Source organism: Cherax quadricarinatus, chromosome 20 (assembly GCF_038502225.1).
Source record: "Cherax quadricarinatus isolate ZL_2023a chromosome 20, ASM3850222v1, whole genome shotgun sequence".
Taxonomy (NCBI): domain Eukaryota; kingdom Metazoa; phylum Arthropoda; class Malacostraca; order Decapoda; family Parastacidae; genus Cherax; species Cherax quadricarinatus.
This window is the reverse complement of record NC_091311.1, coordinates 13,108,846-13,126,200: the sequence shown is the minus strand read 5'-3', so window position 1 is coordinate 13,126,200 and position 17,355 is coordinate 13,108,846. Positions and strand designations below refer to the sequence as shown.

At 37.5% G+C, this 17,355-nt stretch overlaps 1 protein-coding gene across 1 annotated transcript in view; it reads left to right on the top strand.

Annotated features, from left to right (window-relative positions):
* The first annotated feature begins 2,991 nt into the window (after positions 1-2,991).
* LOC128699922 (perlucin-like) overlaps positions 2,992-17,355 on the top strand; it is a 51,421-nt gene continuing 37,057 nt past the window's right edge. The window contains exons 1-3 of the mRNA XM_053792770.2: positions 2,992-3,117; positions 10,133-10,394; positions 13,672-13,839. Coding sequence (XP_053648745.2) covers positions 3,094-3,117; positions 10,133-10,394; positions 13,672-13,839 — 454 coding nt within the window. The 5' untranslated portion in view covers positions 2,992-3,093. The remainder of the gene's footprint in view (positions 3,118-10,132; positions 10,395-13,671; positions 13,840-17,355) is intronic.

Genomic DNA, 17,355 nt, shown 5'->3' with positions numbered 1-17,355 from the left:
ATGCGTGATCTTTGTAGGATCGTTGGCTCAAGTGGTAAGGCGACACGTATATTGTGTTCTCTCTGGAGATGGTACAAAATTCGTAAGGTCGAATCCTGGCCTGAAGCAGTTTGGTAAATGATTCAAAATCCCTTGTTTCGTGATTTCATTGATATATATATATATATATATATATATATATATATATATATATATATATATATATATATATATATATATATATATATATATATATATATATATATATATATTGTAACCACGAAAGAGTCGTACTTAATCAATAGCAACACTATGACTAGCTGGGGGATCGAACCCGTGTTATTTTAGCCCGCCTCATGGTGAGCGAAAATTCACGATGCTCTAACCTACTGGATCATCCAATCCTATAAAGATCATGCACCCAGCAGAGCAAGGTGTTGTACCGTGATCCGAGAACATACGATGATGTGCGTGCCTCAGAGCTAATTTCATTCTACTCCCTGTTTGGGAGTAGAACGAACGAGTGGTATTTAATCAGTAACACTGCGACTAGCCATCGGATGGAACCCGTGTTGTTTTACCCCTCCTCATCTGCTGGGTGCGTGATCTTTGTAGGATTGGATGGTCCAGTGGATTAGAGAGTCGTGAATTCTCGCTTACCATGAGGCGGGCTGGAACACACGGTTTCGATCCCCCGGCTAGTTGCAGTGTTGTTATTGATTAAATACCACTCGCTCGTGGTTACAATACTATATATACTTCTTGTGGAGGCTAGTACACCAAACAGGGAGTAGCATGAAATTATCTCTGAGGCACCCACACCATCGTATGTCCTCAGATCACGGTACACCACCTAGCTCTGCTGGGTGATTGATTCTTGTAGGATTGAGTAGTTCATGTGATTTTCTCTCACCATGAACGCCAAGTCGAGTCGAGTCCTCAGCCAGTCAAAGTGTTGTTATTGATTAAATACTACTCGTTCATGATTACAATAATAGATATTCTGCATGTGGAAGCTAGTACACCAAGCTATTTAATTAATCAAGGAAATGATTTATATCTACATTCTTATTCATAAGACACAAAATATCATTTCCTTGTTAAATTAAATAGCTTTGCCCATTCTATAAACTTTATTGTTGAATTTGAGAAAGATAACTCATTGCCTTTTCTAGATGTTTTAATTATTAAGGGTAAAAATGAATTCAAATTTAAAATTTACAGAAAACCTACAAATAGCTGTTCCTATGTACACTATTATTCTTCACATCAAGATAGTGTTAAACTATCTGTTTTCTCATCAATGTTTTTGAGGGCTTTACGTATTTGTAGTCCAGAGTTCATAGATGAAGAAATATCCAAAATTTATGAAAAAGCTAATGATCTGAAATACCCAAGAAACGTAATTGATAAATCTTTTAAAATTGCTAGAAATACTTTTTACACTCCTAAAAGAGACAATCAACCTTATTCAACTAAAAATATGTTGGTTCTCCCTTACCATGAAAACTTGGTTGATATGCCTTCTCTTCTTAAGAATTTTAGTATCAAAGTTGTATTTAAAAATCTTGATGCAGTAAAAAAAACTGTTGATAAAGAATTCCCCCCAAAATGCTGACGGATGTGTCTATAAGATTCCTTGTAAAATTTGCGATAAAGTTTATTACGGTCAAACTGGTAAAAATATCGAACTAAAATTAAAACAACATAATATTGCATTAGAACTGGACAGGATTCCAATGCTCTATTTATTCAGGTGAGAGATTTTAAGTATCCAATTGATTTTCAAAAAGTTGAGAAAGTTGTATCTAGCAAGTCCACGGTTGACAGGAATATAATTGAATCTTGTTTCATAAAAAGCAGTTTTGAAAATAATATTAATATTTCCTTTGGTTTATATAAATTAAATCCATTTATAATTAACAGAATTTGGGAAGGATTTAATAATACAATGGACAAAAAATAAATTTTAATTCTTCGGTAGAATATTTTGTTAGTGGGATGTCGTGAAGGACCTATCTAGTAAGTAAGTAAGTAAGTAAGTTTATTCAGGTATACACAAATACAGTTACATAGAATTATCATACATAGCAGCATATGTGTAGAGAACCTAGGATAACCCAAAAAAGTTGGGCCAGCGGGCCTGCTGCAGTGTTCCTCCTCTCTTATGAGTCGGGTGTCGTCCCACGTCAGTTGTTACTTTGTCGTGGAATGTGATTGTGAGGTGTGGTCTAGACCATTTATAGGCCTTCCTTTGATTTATTGTCTTTATAGACGGGTCATCGTAAGATTGAGACCCGTGCCAGGACTTCGGGCTTGGTTAACATTATACATACATATTGTCTTTATAGTTCCTTGATAATGTGAGAAGTCACGAAGGCACTTGGAATTTCACTATCCTTTCACAGTGGTTGTTTTGCATATTCTGATATCACCTGTTTACAGTGATCTTATATATATATATATATATATATATATATATATATATATATATATATATATATATATATATATGTGTGTGTGTGTGTGTGTGTGTGTGTGTGTGTGTGTGTGTGTGTGTGTGTGTGTGTGTGTGTGTGTGTGTGTGTGTGTGTGTGTGTGTGTGTGTGTGTGTGTGTGTGTGTGTGTGTGTGTGTGTGTGTGTATGTGTGTGTGTGGGGAGGACTAATTTAAACACCATCTTAGCGAGCACCAAATTACTTTATTATGTTATCATACTTGTCAGCAACATGGTATTCTTGAGAGTATCAGCGCTCGTGAAAAAAGAGCTAAACATCTGAAAAAAAAATGTTGTTCTCACAAAACATGACAAAAAATCTCTGAGAAACTTAAAACACTATTGTGTAACAATTGCCAACATCACTGAATTTAATGTAGTGAAACTTTTTTCTAAAAAAAATTATTGTTACCCAAAACGCAGGAAAAAGTTATGAAAACAATAGCAGTTTTATAATTTTTTATTATGGTTTAAAAAGATTATCTGTAAAACTCACTACTATAAATGCTAAGTGAGTTTCTAAGAACAAGTCATAAGTAATGGGCACCTAGTGTTTTATAGCAACTGAGGAACATAAGGCATCACAGTCATCTCTCAGCTACAGCCAAGTCAAGACGATGTTGCAGCCAGTAAAGGCCTCAGTAAGTATTTTTTTTTTTTTGCCGGGATATAATTTATGTTAAGTGATGACAATAATTGAACAACTCTTAAGAGATTGTTAAACTCATTAACTTTTGTGGGAAACGTGAGTTTTTGCTACTTCTATAAGACTAATTTTTAGCTCGTAATAAAAAATATTTTCTGTCGTAGAATTTATTTTAAATTATGGGGTGTGGCACTCTTGAGAAACAATACATCAGTGTGTCGCTTGAAAAAATCATGCAATCAGTTAAAAGTGATCAGTAAACATTCTCATTTCGAGCATAAAATACCATTTTGGAAATAGTCAAATTACTCAGTAAATTCAAGGTTTAGGTATGATCGAGAAATTCAGTTTAATTCCACAATTTCTTTCACAAATTCAATTTATACGTTAATGCTTTTTTCCATTCTCATCTCATCATAAAACCCAATCTAAAGATAACTACCATCCCTTAGCAGTCCTCCCATGATAGTTGACTAACATATAATGAGTAGTGAAGGGTGTGCACGAAGACTTGTGTATGCCTATTTCCCATAAGTAAGCCCTGGTCATGCTTATGCTTCTTATTATGTTCATCAGCCGTATACTGACAATAAACAGGAAATGAGTCAAACCTAAATGAACAGTATGAGTCGGTGTTCAGCAACCCACTAAATGACACCAAGGTAGAGAATGCAGTAACATTTCTCGCTTCAGCAGAAGGCCGCGCAGACCAGCTAACTGACATTAGTACAAATCACACAGATTTCGAAAAAGAAATGGATAACATGGCCACTCATTCAGCACCTGGACCAGATTCATGGAATGCTCTGTTTATAAAGAAGTGCAAAGTACCACTAGCACGTGCTCTCAGCATTCTTTGGAGAATGAGCCTAGATCTTAATTTAAGGATTGTGTGCTCCCGTGGATTAAGGCGTCGTGAGTTTTCATCCACCATGAGGCAGGCCAGACCAGCATGGTCTGGTCTGCAGTCACAGTGTTAGTCACAGTGTTGTTATATATATATATATATATATATATATATATATATATATATATATATATATATATACATATATATATATATATATATATATATATATATATATATATATATATATATATATATATATATATATATATATATATATATATACATATATGTATATATATATATATATATATATATATATATATATATATATATATATATATATATATATATATATATATATATATATATACATATATGTATATATATATATATATATATATATATATATATATATATATATATATATATATATATATATATATATATATTATATATATGAATATATATATATATATGTATATATATATATATATATATATATATATATATATATATATATATATATATATATATATATATATATATATATACGTATATATATATATATATATATACGTATATATTTATATATATATATATATATATATATATATATATATATATATATATATATACATATACATATAGATATATATATACATATATATACATCTATATAATATATATATATACATCTATATAATATATATATATATACATCTATATAATATATATATATATATATATATAATATATATATATGTATATTTTTTTTTTTTTTTTTTTTTTTTTTTTTTTTTTTTTTTTTTTCAACAAGTCGGCCGTCTCCCACCGAGGCAGGGTGACCCAAAAAAGAACGAAAATCCCCAAAAAGAAAATACTTGCATCATCATCATTCAACACTTTCACCACACTCACACATTATCACTGCTTTTGCAGAGGTGCTCAGAATACAACAGTTTAGAAGCATATACGTATAAAGATACACAACATATCCCTCCAAACTGCCAATATCCCAAACCCCTCCTTTAAAGTGCAGGCATTGTACTTCCCATTTCCAGGACTCAAGTCCTACTATGTGAAAATAACCGGTTTCCCTGAATCCCTTCACTAAATATTACCCTGCTCACACTCCAACAGATCGTCAGGTCCCAAATATCATTCGTCTCCATTCACTCCTATCTAACACGCTCATGCACGCTTGCTGGAAGTCCAAGCCCCTCGCCCACAAAACCTCCTTTACCCCCTCTTTCCAACCCTTTCGAGGACGACCCCTACCCCTCTTTCCTTCCCCTATAGATTTATATGCTTTCCATGTCATTCTACTTTGATCCATTCTCTCTAAATGACCAAACCACCTCAACAACCCCTCTTCTGCCCTCTGACTAATGCTTTTATTAACTCTACACCTTCTCCTAATTTCCACACTCCGAATTTTCTACATAATATTTACACCACACATTGCCCTTAAACAGGACATCTCCACTGCCTCCAACCGTCTCCTCGCTGCTGCATTTACCGCCCAAGCTTCACATCCATATAAGAGTGTTGGTACTACTATACTTTCATACATTCCCTTCTTTGCCTCCATAGATAATGTTTTTTGACTCCACATATACCTCAACGCACCACTCACCTTTTTTCCCACATCAATTCTATGATTAACCTCATCCTTCATAAATCCATCCGCCGACACGTCAACTCCCAAGTATCTGAAAACATTCACTTCTTCCATACGCCTCCTCCCCAATTTGATATCCAATTTTTCTTTGTCTAAATCATTTGATACCCTCATCACCTTACTCTTTTCTATGTTCACTTTCAACTTTCTACCTTTACACACATTCTCAAAATCATCCACTAACCTTTGCAATTTTTCTTTAGAATCTCCCATAAGCACAGTATCATCAGCTAAAAGTAACTGTGTCAATTCCCATTTTGAATTTGATTCCCCATAATTTAATTCAACCCCTCTCCCGAACACCCTAGCATTTACTTCTTTTACAGCCCCATCTATAAATATATTAAACAACCATGGTGACATTACACATCCCTGTCTAAGACCTACTTTTACCGGGAAGTATTCTCCCTCTCTTCTACACACCCTAACCTGAGCCTCACTATCCTCATAAAAGCTCTTTACAGCATTTAGTAACTTACCACCTATTCCATATACTTGCAACATCTGCCACATTGCTCCTCTATCCACTCTATCATATTCCTTCTCTAAATCCATAAATGCAATTAAAACTTCCCTACCTTTATCTAAATACTGTTCACATATATGCTTCAATGTAAACACTTGATCTACACATCCCCTACCCACTCTGAAGCCTCCTTGCTCATCCGCAATCTTACATTTTGTCTTACCTCTAATTCTTTCAATTGTAACCCTACCGTATACTTTTCCTGGTATACTCAGTAAACTTATTCCTCTACAATTTTTACAATCTCTTTTGTCCCCCTTCCCTTTATATAAAGGGACTATACATGCTCTCCGCCAATCCCTAGGTACCTTCCCCTCTTTCATACATTTATTAAACAAAAGTACCAACCTCTCCAACAATATATCTCCCCCTGCTTTTAACATTTCTGTCATGATCCCATCAGTTCCAGCTGCTTTACCCCCTTTCATTCTACGTAATGCCTCACGTACCTCCGCCACACTTACATTCTTCACTCCTTCACTCCTAAAAGATAGTATACCTCCCTGGCCAGTGCATGAAATTTCCGCCTCCCTTTTTTCCTCAACATTTAAAAGTTCCTCAAAATATTCTCGCCATCTACCTAATACCTCCATCTCCCCATCTACTAACTCCCCTACTCTGTTTTTAACTCACAAATCCATACTTTCCCTAAGCTTTCTTAACTTGTTTAACTCACTCCAAAATTTTTTCTTATTTTCATTAAAATTTCTTGACAGTGCCTCTCCCACTCTTTCATCTGCTCTCCTTTTGCACTCTCTCACCACTCTCTTCACCTTTCTTTTACTCTCCATATACTCTGCTCTTCTTATAACACTTCTGCTTTGTAAAAACCTCTCGTAAGCTACCTTTTTCTCTTTTATCACACCCTTTACTTCATCATTCCAACAATCACTCCTCTTTCCTCCTGCCCCTACCCTCCTATAACCACAAACTTCTGCCCCACATTCTAATACTGCATTTTTAAAACTATTCCAACCCTCTTCAACCCCCCCACTACTCATCTTTGCACTAGCCCACCTTTCTGCCAATAGTCACTTATATCTCGCCCGAACTTCTTCCTCTCTTAGTTTATACACTTTCACCTCCCTCTTACTTGTTGTTGCCACCTTCCTCTTTTCCCATCTACCTCTTCCTCTAACTGTAGCTACAACTAAATAATGATCCGATATATCAGTTGCCCCTCTATAAACATGTACATCCTGGAGCCTACCTATCAACCTTTTATCCACCAATACATAATCTAACAAACTACTTTCATTACGTGCTACATCATACCTTGTATATTTATTTATCCTCTTTTTCATAAAATATGTATTACTTATTACCAAATTTCTTTCTACACATAGCTCAATTAAAGGCTCCCCATTTACATTTACCCCTGGCACCCCAAATTTACCTACTACTCCCTCCATAACATTTTTACCCACTTTAGCATTGAAATCCCCAACCACCATTACTCTCACACTTGATTCAAAACTCCCCACGCATTCACTCAACATTTACCAGAATCTCTCTCTCTCTCCTCTACACTTCTCTCTTATCCAGGTTCATACACGCTTACTATAACCCACTTTTCACATCCAATCTTTATTTTACTCCACATAATCCTTGAATTTATACATTTGAAGTCTCTCTTTTCCTGCCATAGCTCATCCTTCAACATTATTGCTTCTCCTTCTTTAGCTCTAACTCTATTTGAAACCCCTGACCTAATCCCATTTATTCCTCTCCATTGAAACTCTCCTACCCCCTTCAGCTTTGTTTCACTTAAGGCCAGGACATCCAGCTTCTTCTCATTCATAACATCCACAATCATCTCTTTCTTATCATTTGTACAACATCCACGCACATTCAGACTTCCCACTTTGACAATTTTCTTCTTATTATTCTTTTTAGTAATCTTTACAGGAGAAGGGGTTACTAGCCCTTTGTTCCCGGCATTTTAGTTGACTTTTACAACACGCATGGCTTACGGAGGAAAGATTCTTATTCCACTTCCCCATGGATATAAAAGGAAAAGTAATAAGACCAAGAACTATTAAGATAAAATCAAAGAAAACTCAGATGAGTGTGTATAAATAAACATGTACATGTATGTGTAGTGTGACCTAAGTGTAAGTAGAAGTAGCAAGACATGCCTGTAATCTTGCATATTTATGAGACAGACAAAAGACACCAGCAATCCTACCATCATGTAAAACAATTACAGGCTTTCATTTTACACTCACTTGGAAGGACGGTAGTACCTCCCTGGGTGGTTGCTGTCTACCAACCTACTACCTATATATATATATATATATATATATATATATATATATATATATATATATATATATATATATATATATATATATATATATATATATATATATATACATATATATATATATATATATATATATATATATATATATATATATATATATACATATATATATATATATATATATATATATATATATATATATATATATATATATATATATATATATATATATATATATATATTTCGTGCCGAATAGGCAAAAACTGTTCAGATATCATGAACTCATTTAAAATTAAGTCCTCCTTAAATTTTCTCTTATATGTTTAAAGATATATTTTTTTTCAATTATGATAATGTAAAAATTAATAATTTTGAATCAAAGGAACCTTAGAAAATTTACCTTACCTTATTATAACAAGCTGAATTTAATTTAACCTAATCTAACTATACAGTGTAGATAATTTTACAATAATTTAATGATAAGCAAACACAATGAATTTTTTTTCGTACGGTTCGGAATATATATATATATATATATATATATATATATATATATATATATATATATATATATATATATATATATATATATATATATATATATATATATATATGTCATGATTAATTAGACACATGTGCAACTCTTTGGTATCTTTATTGAGGAAACGTTTCGCCACACAGTGGCTTCATCAGTCCATACGTAGGAGAAACTTGAAGAACAGGAGAAGAATGAGGTAATCAGTCCCTCAACCTTGAGTCGATGTGTTCAGTCCATCAATCTTGAATAGAATACGGCATATGAGCGGAGAAGCAGCTTATAAACCGCATGGCAGGAGAGGTGCAGCAGTCATAGGTGGTGTCACATTTGCACATGTGTCTAATTTATCAACATGTCGGTTCTCTGAACCATTCATCTACAAACCTGTCAGACACTACAACTTCTTGGGATCTTAATACTTAGGAATTCTTCGCTTACCTAATTCTTGGGCACGACCTACTTCCACATTGAACAAATGTGACAACACCTATGACTGCTGCACCTCTCCTGCCATACGGTTTATAAGCTGCTTCTCCGCTCATATGCCGCATTCTATTCAAGATTGATGGACTGAACACATCGACTCAAGGTTGAGGGACTGATTACCTCATTCTTCTCCTGTTCTTCAAGTTTCTCCTACGTAAGGACTGATGAAGCCACTGTGTGGCGAAACGTTTCCTCAATAAAGATACCCAAGAGTTGCACATGTGTCTAATTAATCAACATGTCGGTTCTCTGAACCATTCATCTAAATATATATATATATATATATATATATATATATATATATATATATATATATATATATATATATATATATATATATATATATATATATATATATATATATATATATATATATATATATATATATATATATATATATATATATATATATACATATATATATATATATATATATATATATATATATATATATATATATATATATATATATATATATATATATATATATATATATATATATATATATATATATATATATATATATATATATATATATATATATATATATATATATATATATATATATATATATATATATATATATATATATATATATATATATATATATGTATATATATATTTTAAATATATTTTAACTAGACTTCCACTTCTTTAATCAAGGTAGTCATGGTGGCCACATTCTGCAGTTTTCTGCTGTTATTCCTGGTACAGGGAGTTCTAGCCCAGAATAACACAGTAGTGTCTAGTGTCCTGCCGCATCCATCCTCTTACGCAGAGGTCAAGGCTTCAGACGAGAATATCACAGGAGTCCTTAACGAACTAAATGGGTTTCTGATAAGAATGGAGTCAATTCTGAATAACAATTCTGATATCACCAAGCAGCTGGCCACCGTTGTGATACATCAGTTCAACTGTAGTGAACGTAAGTATAGTCTTTTGAATAGCCAGTATCACTTGTCTTCGTTATATATCACTCTTAACAATATAAAATCACTTTCAACAATATAAAATCACTTTTAACAATATAAAATCAAGGAAAGACTGAGATTAAACAAACAGGCATAATAACATACCGGAAAATAATTATCAAGTGGTTTACTTAACTTTATTATTTGACTATTTTGTATTTTTTTAATATACCTTACTTTATGTGGAAGTCGTTCATTTAATTAATGTCCAGAGTTGATGTTCATTCTCATCTAATGATTACAATATTTCAGTAAAGTTTCATTTGATACCTGTCTGTTTTGAGACCTATATACCTGGCTTCTATTCATTCGCGAGAATCGTAACAACACAATTATAAACATCTCAGGAACCGGGCAGGGTAAGAGCAAATGGAAAATCAATCCTTCATCTTACAAGACAGTGAGCCAATAGTGAAGCAACTGTACTGTCAAGCTGAGATGATTTGTCATAAGCTTAATCACATTCAGTTCCATGAGAGGTCTTTTACTGTTTATTTCCTCTATTATGCCTGTTGACAACCACACCTACTTCACAATGCACTTGTCATCATTGCGCCCATCACCTACTGCACCTTTATAATACTTCACCTGTCGACTATGGAACATTTCTATTACTACATCCGTCCTTTTCTGATGATGTCATCCACTGAGCCTGTCCTACATCCATTACTGCGTCTGTCATCTGCCCAGCCTTTCCTTAGCTGCACCTCTCCACTGATGTACCTATCCTGTCCTCTACCACGTGGCTCAAACTACACTTATCCACTTCTCCACCTGTTCTCTACTGCACCTGTTCACTACTGCACCTGTTCACCTATTTCTTACGGCACCAGGCGAAAACTGCACCTCTATCCCAGTGAACCTGTCCACTACTGGAGGCGTCACCTGCTGCACGTAGCCTATAGCGCATCTCGTCACTATTGAGCTGTCCCCTAAAACAACTGTTCTCTACTACACCTATCATTTACTACACCTGCCTAGTACTGCACTTGTCCTCAGCTACATCTGTCCTTTACAACACATGTCCATTAAAGCATCTTTTCATTATAGCACCTGTTCTCTTCTGCAACTGCCCGTTGCTACGCCTGTCCCCTACTACATCTGAGGAGTACCGAATCAATCCATTACTACACTATGTAATCTACTGTGCCTGTTCCTTATTCCACCTGTTTTTTTAGTGCACCTGCCTACTACTCAAGTGATTATATAAATGGCTTACAAAACCGAAAAGTTGATGAATAAGACACTTGTGCAGCACTTTGACATCTTCAATGTGAAACTTTTCGTCAACCAGTGGCTTCGCAGGTTCAATATAGAGAAGAATGATGGAAGTTGCTAAGGAGCGTGAGGTAATCATTCCTTCAGCCAGAAGATGATGGGCCCAGTTCATCAGTCTTGATGGATTGATGATGACGCACTATACACATCATCTCCAGGCTGAGGGACTGATTACCTGAAACTCCTCCTCATCTTTCACGGTTCTTCTCTGCATTTGAATGCTGAACCCGCTAGCTGGAGAAACGTTTCCATATTAAACATTCCCAAGTTTTGTCCATGTATTTCATTTATCTGCTACTAAAGTTGTCCATTAATGCATCTGTCTTCTACTTCACCTGTCCATTAATGCATCTGTCAACTTCTGTACCTGTCCTCTAATGAATTTGTCTACTTCGGAATTACTCCAACAATGAAACTGTCTATTTACCATCCATGTGCGCTAGTTCTCATGTTCTGCACTACAACTCTACATTAATGTTCCTCTCTTCTACCGAGCCTGTTACTTCTGCCTTTTTTTCCCTACTGTGTCTTTTCTTTACTGTATTACTGATGTACTGAAGTTGACCTCTAACGAACATGCCTACTAGTGCACCTGTCCGTGAATAAAACTGGACGCTTTTGCTTATGTACACTATTTTGCTTAGCCTTTACTGCATCTGTCTCCTTCCGCATCTGTCGTATATTGCACCTGTCCTATACTGCACGTCTTACCTGTTGGAAATGTTCCCTTTTGAATGTGTCTGTTGCTACACCAACACTCTATTACACTTGCTGCTACTCTGCCTCTTTTAAACTGCATTATCCCATTATGCAACTGGTTATTTTTTCACTTGTCTACTACTGGACGTCTCTTCCACTGCACCTGTAAGTTACTTCAAATGTTCACAACTGCTTCTGTCCGCCTATTAATATATCTACTACGGCACCTTCATACTATTGTAATTGGTTTACAAAGAACATGTGAACAAACACTAGCATATATTTATTAGAAAAAGTTTCAGTCCTGGGACCTTTATCAAGGACCTTTATCAAGGTCCCAACACCCAAACGTTTTCTAAAAATATATGTCCCCGGAAGCATTGAAAATGTATTGAGCAAATATTTTTATTATTGGGTTTGAGTTTGAGAAAACCTTGCCTAATGTTGGCCAGTAGGCATGTAGCAGTGTTCGTCCTTTCTTATGTACTGTATAGGTCTACTACCGTGTCTGTCGTCTCCTACATCTATCTTCTACTGCATGTGTCCTCTATTATTCCTGTCCCCTACTCATCTTTCTATTATTGCATCTACATTCTGTTACATCTATACTCTACTTCACTTGTATGTTATTGCTCGTATCTGATTGTACACCTGTCCTGTTTTGCATGTGTCTGCTACTGTACCTGTCCACTACTGCACCTGTGTACTACTGTATCTTTCTTCTACTGCACCTGTCTTCTGCACCTGTTCACTATGGCGCCTCTCTATTATCGCACTTGACCTCTACTCCATATGTACCAACAACATTGCTTAAAACGTAAGAGGAAACAAGCGAAGATTAAGAGTATAATACCGTACGCAGGTCATTATGGATCAATATTGAAAAAGAGTTATTTAAAGAATGTAAGTTCATGTGGTGTAATTTCTGACAGATTATAAAGTGTTAATAATCTTCCATTGCCTGTACTGATAAAATAAAACAAAAAAATTCTTTCATTCACATTTTTGGTTGTTATTTTTCTTTTACTTTATGTAGTGTGTAAGAATCTAATACTAATACATGTAGCGGGAATGCTACGTGTATAGTATTGAATGTGCAAATCTGAAGCGAGTCTAGAATCATGATGAATGTCACAAAGAATGACATATCTTTTACTATTCTCGAGGCACTGAAGAAAGTTTTTATTTATGTGTTATCAAAGATATAAAAGAAGAATTTCTTTTGATTCTTCTCTAGCTTCTAATTTTTTACAGAGAATTGCTGCCCCTACCCTTACACTAGAGTACTGGACGAGTGCTTCTACTTGAGTCTTCACTCACTTCACTGGTATGAAGCTCGAGAACACTGCCAAGGCATGAGTGGTGACTTAGCCTCTCCCAAACACATCGACGCACTAAAGACTTACATTATCAACACTGCAGGTTTGTATATTCAGTTGATAATGTGCAACAAAAACACACACACACACACACACCTTCGACACAGTTTCTCACAAGAGATTAGTACAGAAGCTAGAGGATCAGGCACACATAACAGGAAGGTCACAGCAATGGATCAGAAAATACCTAACAGGGAGGCAACAGCGAGTCATGGTACGTGATGAGGCATCACAGCGGGGTCCCACAGGGGTCAGTCCTGGAACCAGTGCTATTCTTGGTATATGTGAACGACATGACGGAAGGGATAGATACATAAGTGACCCTGTTTGCAGATGATGTGAAGTTCATTAGGAGAATTAAATCAGATGCGGAACCAGATAGGTCTACAAAGAGACCTGGACAGGCTGGATGCGTGGTCCAGCAACTAGCTTCTAGAGTTTAACCCTGCCAAAAGCAAAGTCATGAAGATCGGAGAAGGGCAAAGAAGACCGAAGACAGAGTATAGGCTAGAAGGCCAAAGACTGCAAACCTCACTCAAGGAGAAAGATCAAGGAGTGAGTATAATGCCGAGTACATCTCCAGAAGCACACATTAACCAGTTAACTGCTGTGGCATATGGGCGCCTGGCAAACCTGAGAATAGCGTTCCGGTATAACGAGATTATTTGGTGATGCTGGTAGCGGGGAGTAAGTGATACGTCTTCAGAGGCTTCTTACTTTATTTGCAAAGTCGGTGGGTACACAGGCTTGTGTGTTGTGTGCCCATGGCCCAGGAGAGCCATGCCCACGAGGGAGAGAGCTAGTAGGACTTGTTGACTGCTGCTAGGCCGCTGAGTGAGTGGGCGAGTGGGACCAGCGTCCCACTGACTTGGGCAGGCCTAGAGGGCAGCACCTGAGTGCCATGAAATATGAACTAAGCTGGCACACAGCATAGGCTGTCTGTGCAGACAGTACAGGCTGTCTACATACGCTCGGCCACCTACCTTGCGTCGTCCCGACGCGACAGTACTGGTGGTAAAAGAAACTCGGTCTCTCTCTCGTAGGAACAGGGCACAGAACACAAAATAAAAAACATGTATATACATATGGACATGGAAAAAAAAATTCCTACAGGGAGGGAAGAAAAAAACGTGTGGGTGTGCTGAACATCGTGGTCATAGGCAGTGAGCGTCGATGGGCATCACTGCACGCCTTCCTGTGTCTGTACAGATACTGCAACACAGGAGACATTGCTGCGGCTGAGCTGTGACGTAACAGGGTATAGTCTCCTCTGGAACGGTGAAGCAGTCATCGTAGGAGTCACTGCAGGTTTCACTCAACCTGGGGCACGACATGCTGGTGCCCTCGAGTGAAGCGTCGACAAAACTCGGCAACTGGGCAGGACTTCTGGCAAGCGACTCAGGAGAACACTTCTCGACTGGTACTGTCACTGGGCTGTCACTGCCAGCGAGCATGGAGTGAGTTGTGGAGCGAGTCATGGCAGAGACGACTGGGCGAAACATCTGGGAGTCGTAACATCATACACCATACTGCAGTGAGCGAGCTAGCAGTCAAAGTGACATCATCTTTGTGCAGGAGCTCACTGAAGCTTGTGACACGAGGCTGACACAGCGCCTGCCGACAGGGCTAACTGTGGCTTATCGAGTGTCATTCTCTCGGCAGTTGGAGTTATAGCAGAGGTTAGTCTAAGCGTCCCCAGAATTGTTTCTCTACATATAACTGCACTCTGAAGGTCTGGAGGTGAAGTGAAACAAATCTCGATGGGAATCGTAGCAGATACGATTCTGCAGAATCACAAGCGACGAGCATAAGAGCTTTCTGTACAAAGGGGCTCATACACTCAGGATGACTAATATCAGCTGTCAAATGTGCTGGTCACACCAGGTGGCACTAACAAAGTGGTCTGGACGCAGACCACACAGGACACATGGAAAACTTTACACACCTGCGGTACAAGCGGTACAACATGGCTTAAACTAGCAAAAGATGCGTTTCTGTTCACAAAATCGACACTAAGCTATACACTAACATGTGAGAACACAGACTGAGAGGAATTAATTAACACACGACAAATATATTCTCTCAATCTTCTCGACAATGCTGACATAATTACTGAAACACTCCATGCGACATCATGTGATGTCAGGTGTGAAGTCGCAAGGTGATGTCAGCAGCACTGTGATGTCAGCAGACATCTCGAGGTGATGTCAGGCAGACATCGTGACGTCATGCAGTCGGGCAGCAGTATCGGTGACGTCAATGTGATGCGGGCAGCAGACCACAGCATGAGGCCTGGGACATCTGGCAAACCACGTGGCTTGTAGGTCCACGTGGCGTCGTCCACACCCCACGTGGCGTCGGGATCCACGTGGTGTCATGATCTACATGGCTTGCTGATCCACGTGGCTTGCTGATCCACATGGCTTGCTGATCTACATGGCTTGTTGACCCACGTGGCTTCGTGATCCATGTGGCTTAGAGTGGCCAGGGGCACTCAGATACACAGCACTGGCAATGAATTTACACACAAAACAGCAGAAAACACAGCAGAGGGAGTGGGCAGTGGTGAGTGTATGGTAGGCTGGTGAGGTGTGAGTGTACAGCAGGGCGAGTGTGGGCGAGGCAAGGAACGGCCACTTCCTCCTCTTCTCTCCACAAACACATGGAGAAACTCACACTGGACGCAGAAATCACCACAAAACTCACCTCTGGCTTGCTGAAACAGCTGTGCTGAGCTGAACAACAACAGCAACATACAAGTGATGCTGAACACGTGACTTGAGAAACAGTGTGAGACGCTGTAGCGTGGGGTCACTGGGACGGCACTTACAATTCTCGAAGAAATTCGGCAAATTTAGGCTAGATCCTGCTTGTACCTGTGTCTAGATGCTGAAACGTGCAGATACGACATCAGGATAACTCGATGAGAGACGGATGCTTCTTGCATGGGGTGATGAAGTGAAGATGACTGGGCGAGTGGGACCAGCGTCCCACTGACTTGAGCAGGCCTAGAGGACAGCACCTGAGTGCCGTGAAATATGAACTAAGCTGGCAGACAGCATAGGCTGTCTGTGCAGACAGTACAGGCTGTCTACACCGGTACCTCGTAAGAAATCGTTCAAGACTTTATACACTGTGTACGTCAGGCCCATACTGGAGTACGCAGCACCAGTTTGGAACCCACACATGGTCAAACATGTCAAGAAATTAGGGAAAGTGCAAAGGTTTGCAACAAAGTTGGTTCCAGAGCTAATGGGAATGTCCTATGAAGAAAGGCTAAGGAAAATCGGCCTGACGACACTGGAGGACAGCAGGGGTTAGGGGAGACATGATAACGACATACAAAATACTGCATGGAATAGACAAGGTGGACAGAGACAGAAAGTTCCAAAGAGAGGACACAGAAACAAGGGGTCACAATTGGAATTTGAAGACCCAAATGAGTCAAAAGGATGTTAGGAAGTATTTCTTCAGTCATAGAGTAGTCAGGAAGTGGAATAGCCTAGCAAGTGAGGTAGTTGAGGCAGGAACCATACATAGCTTTAAGATGAGGTATGAT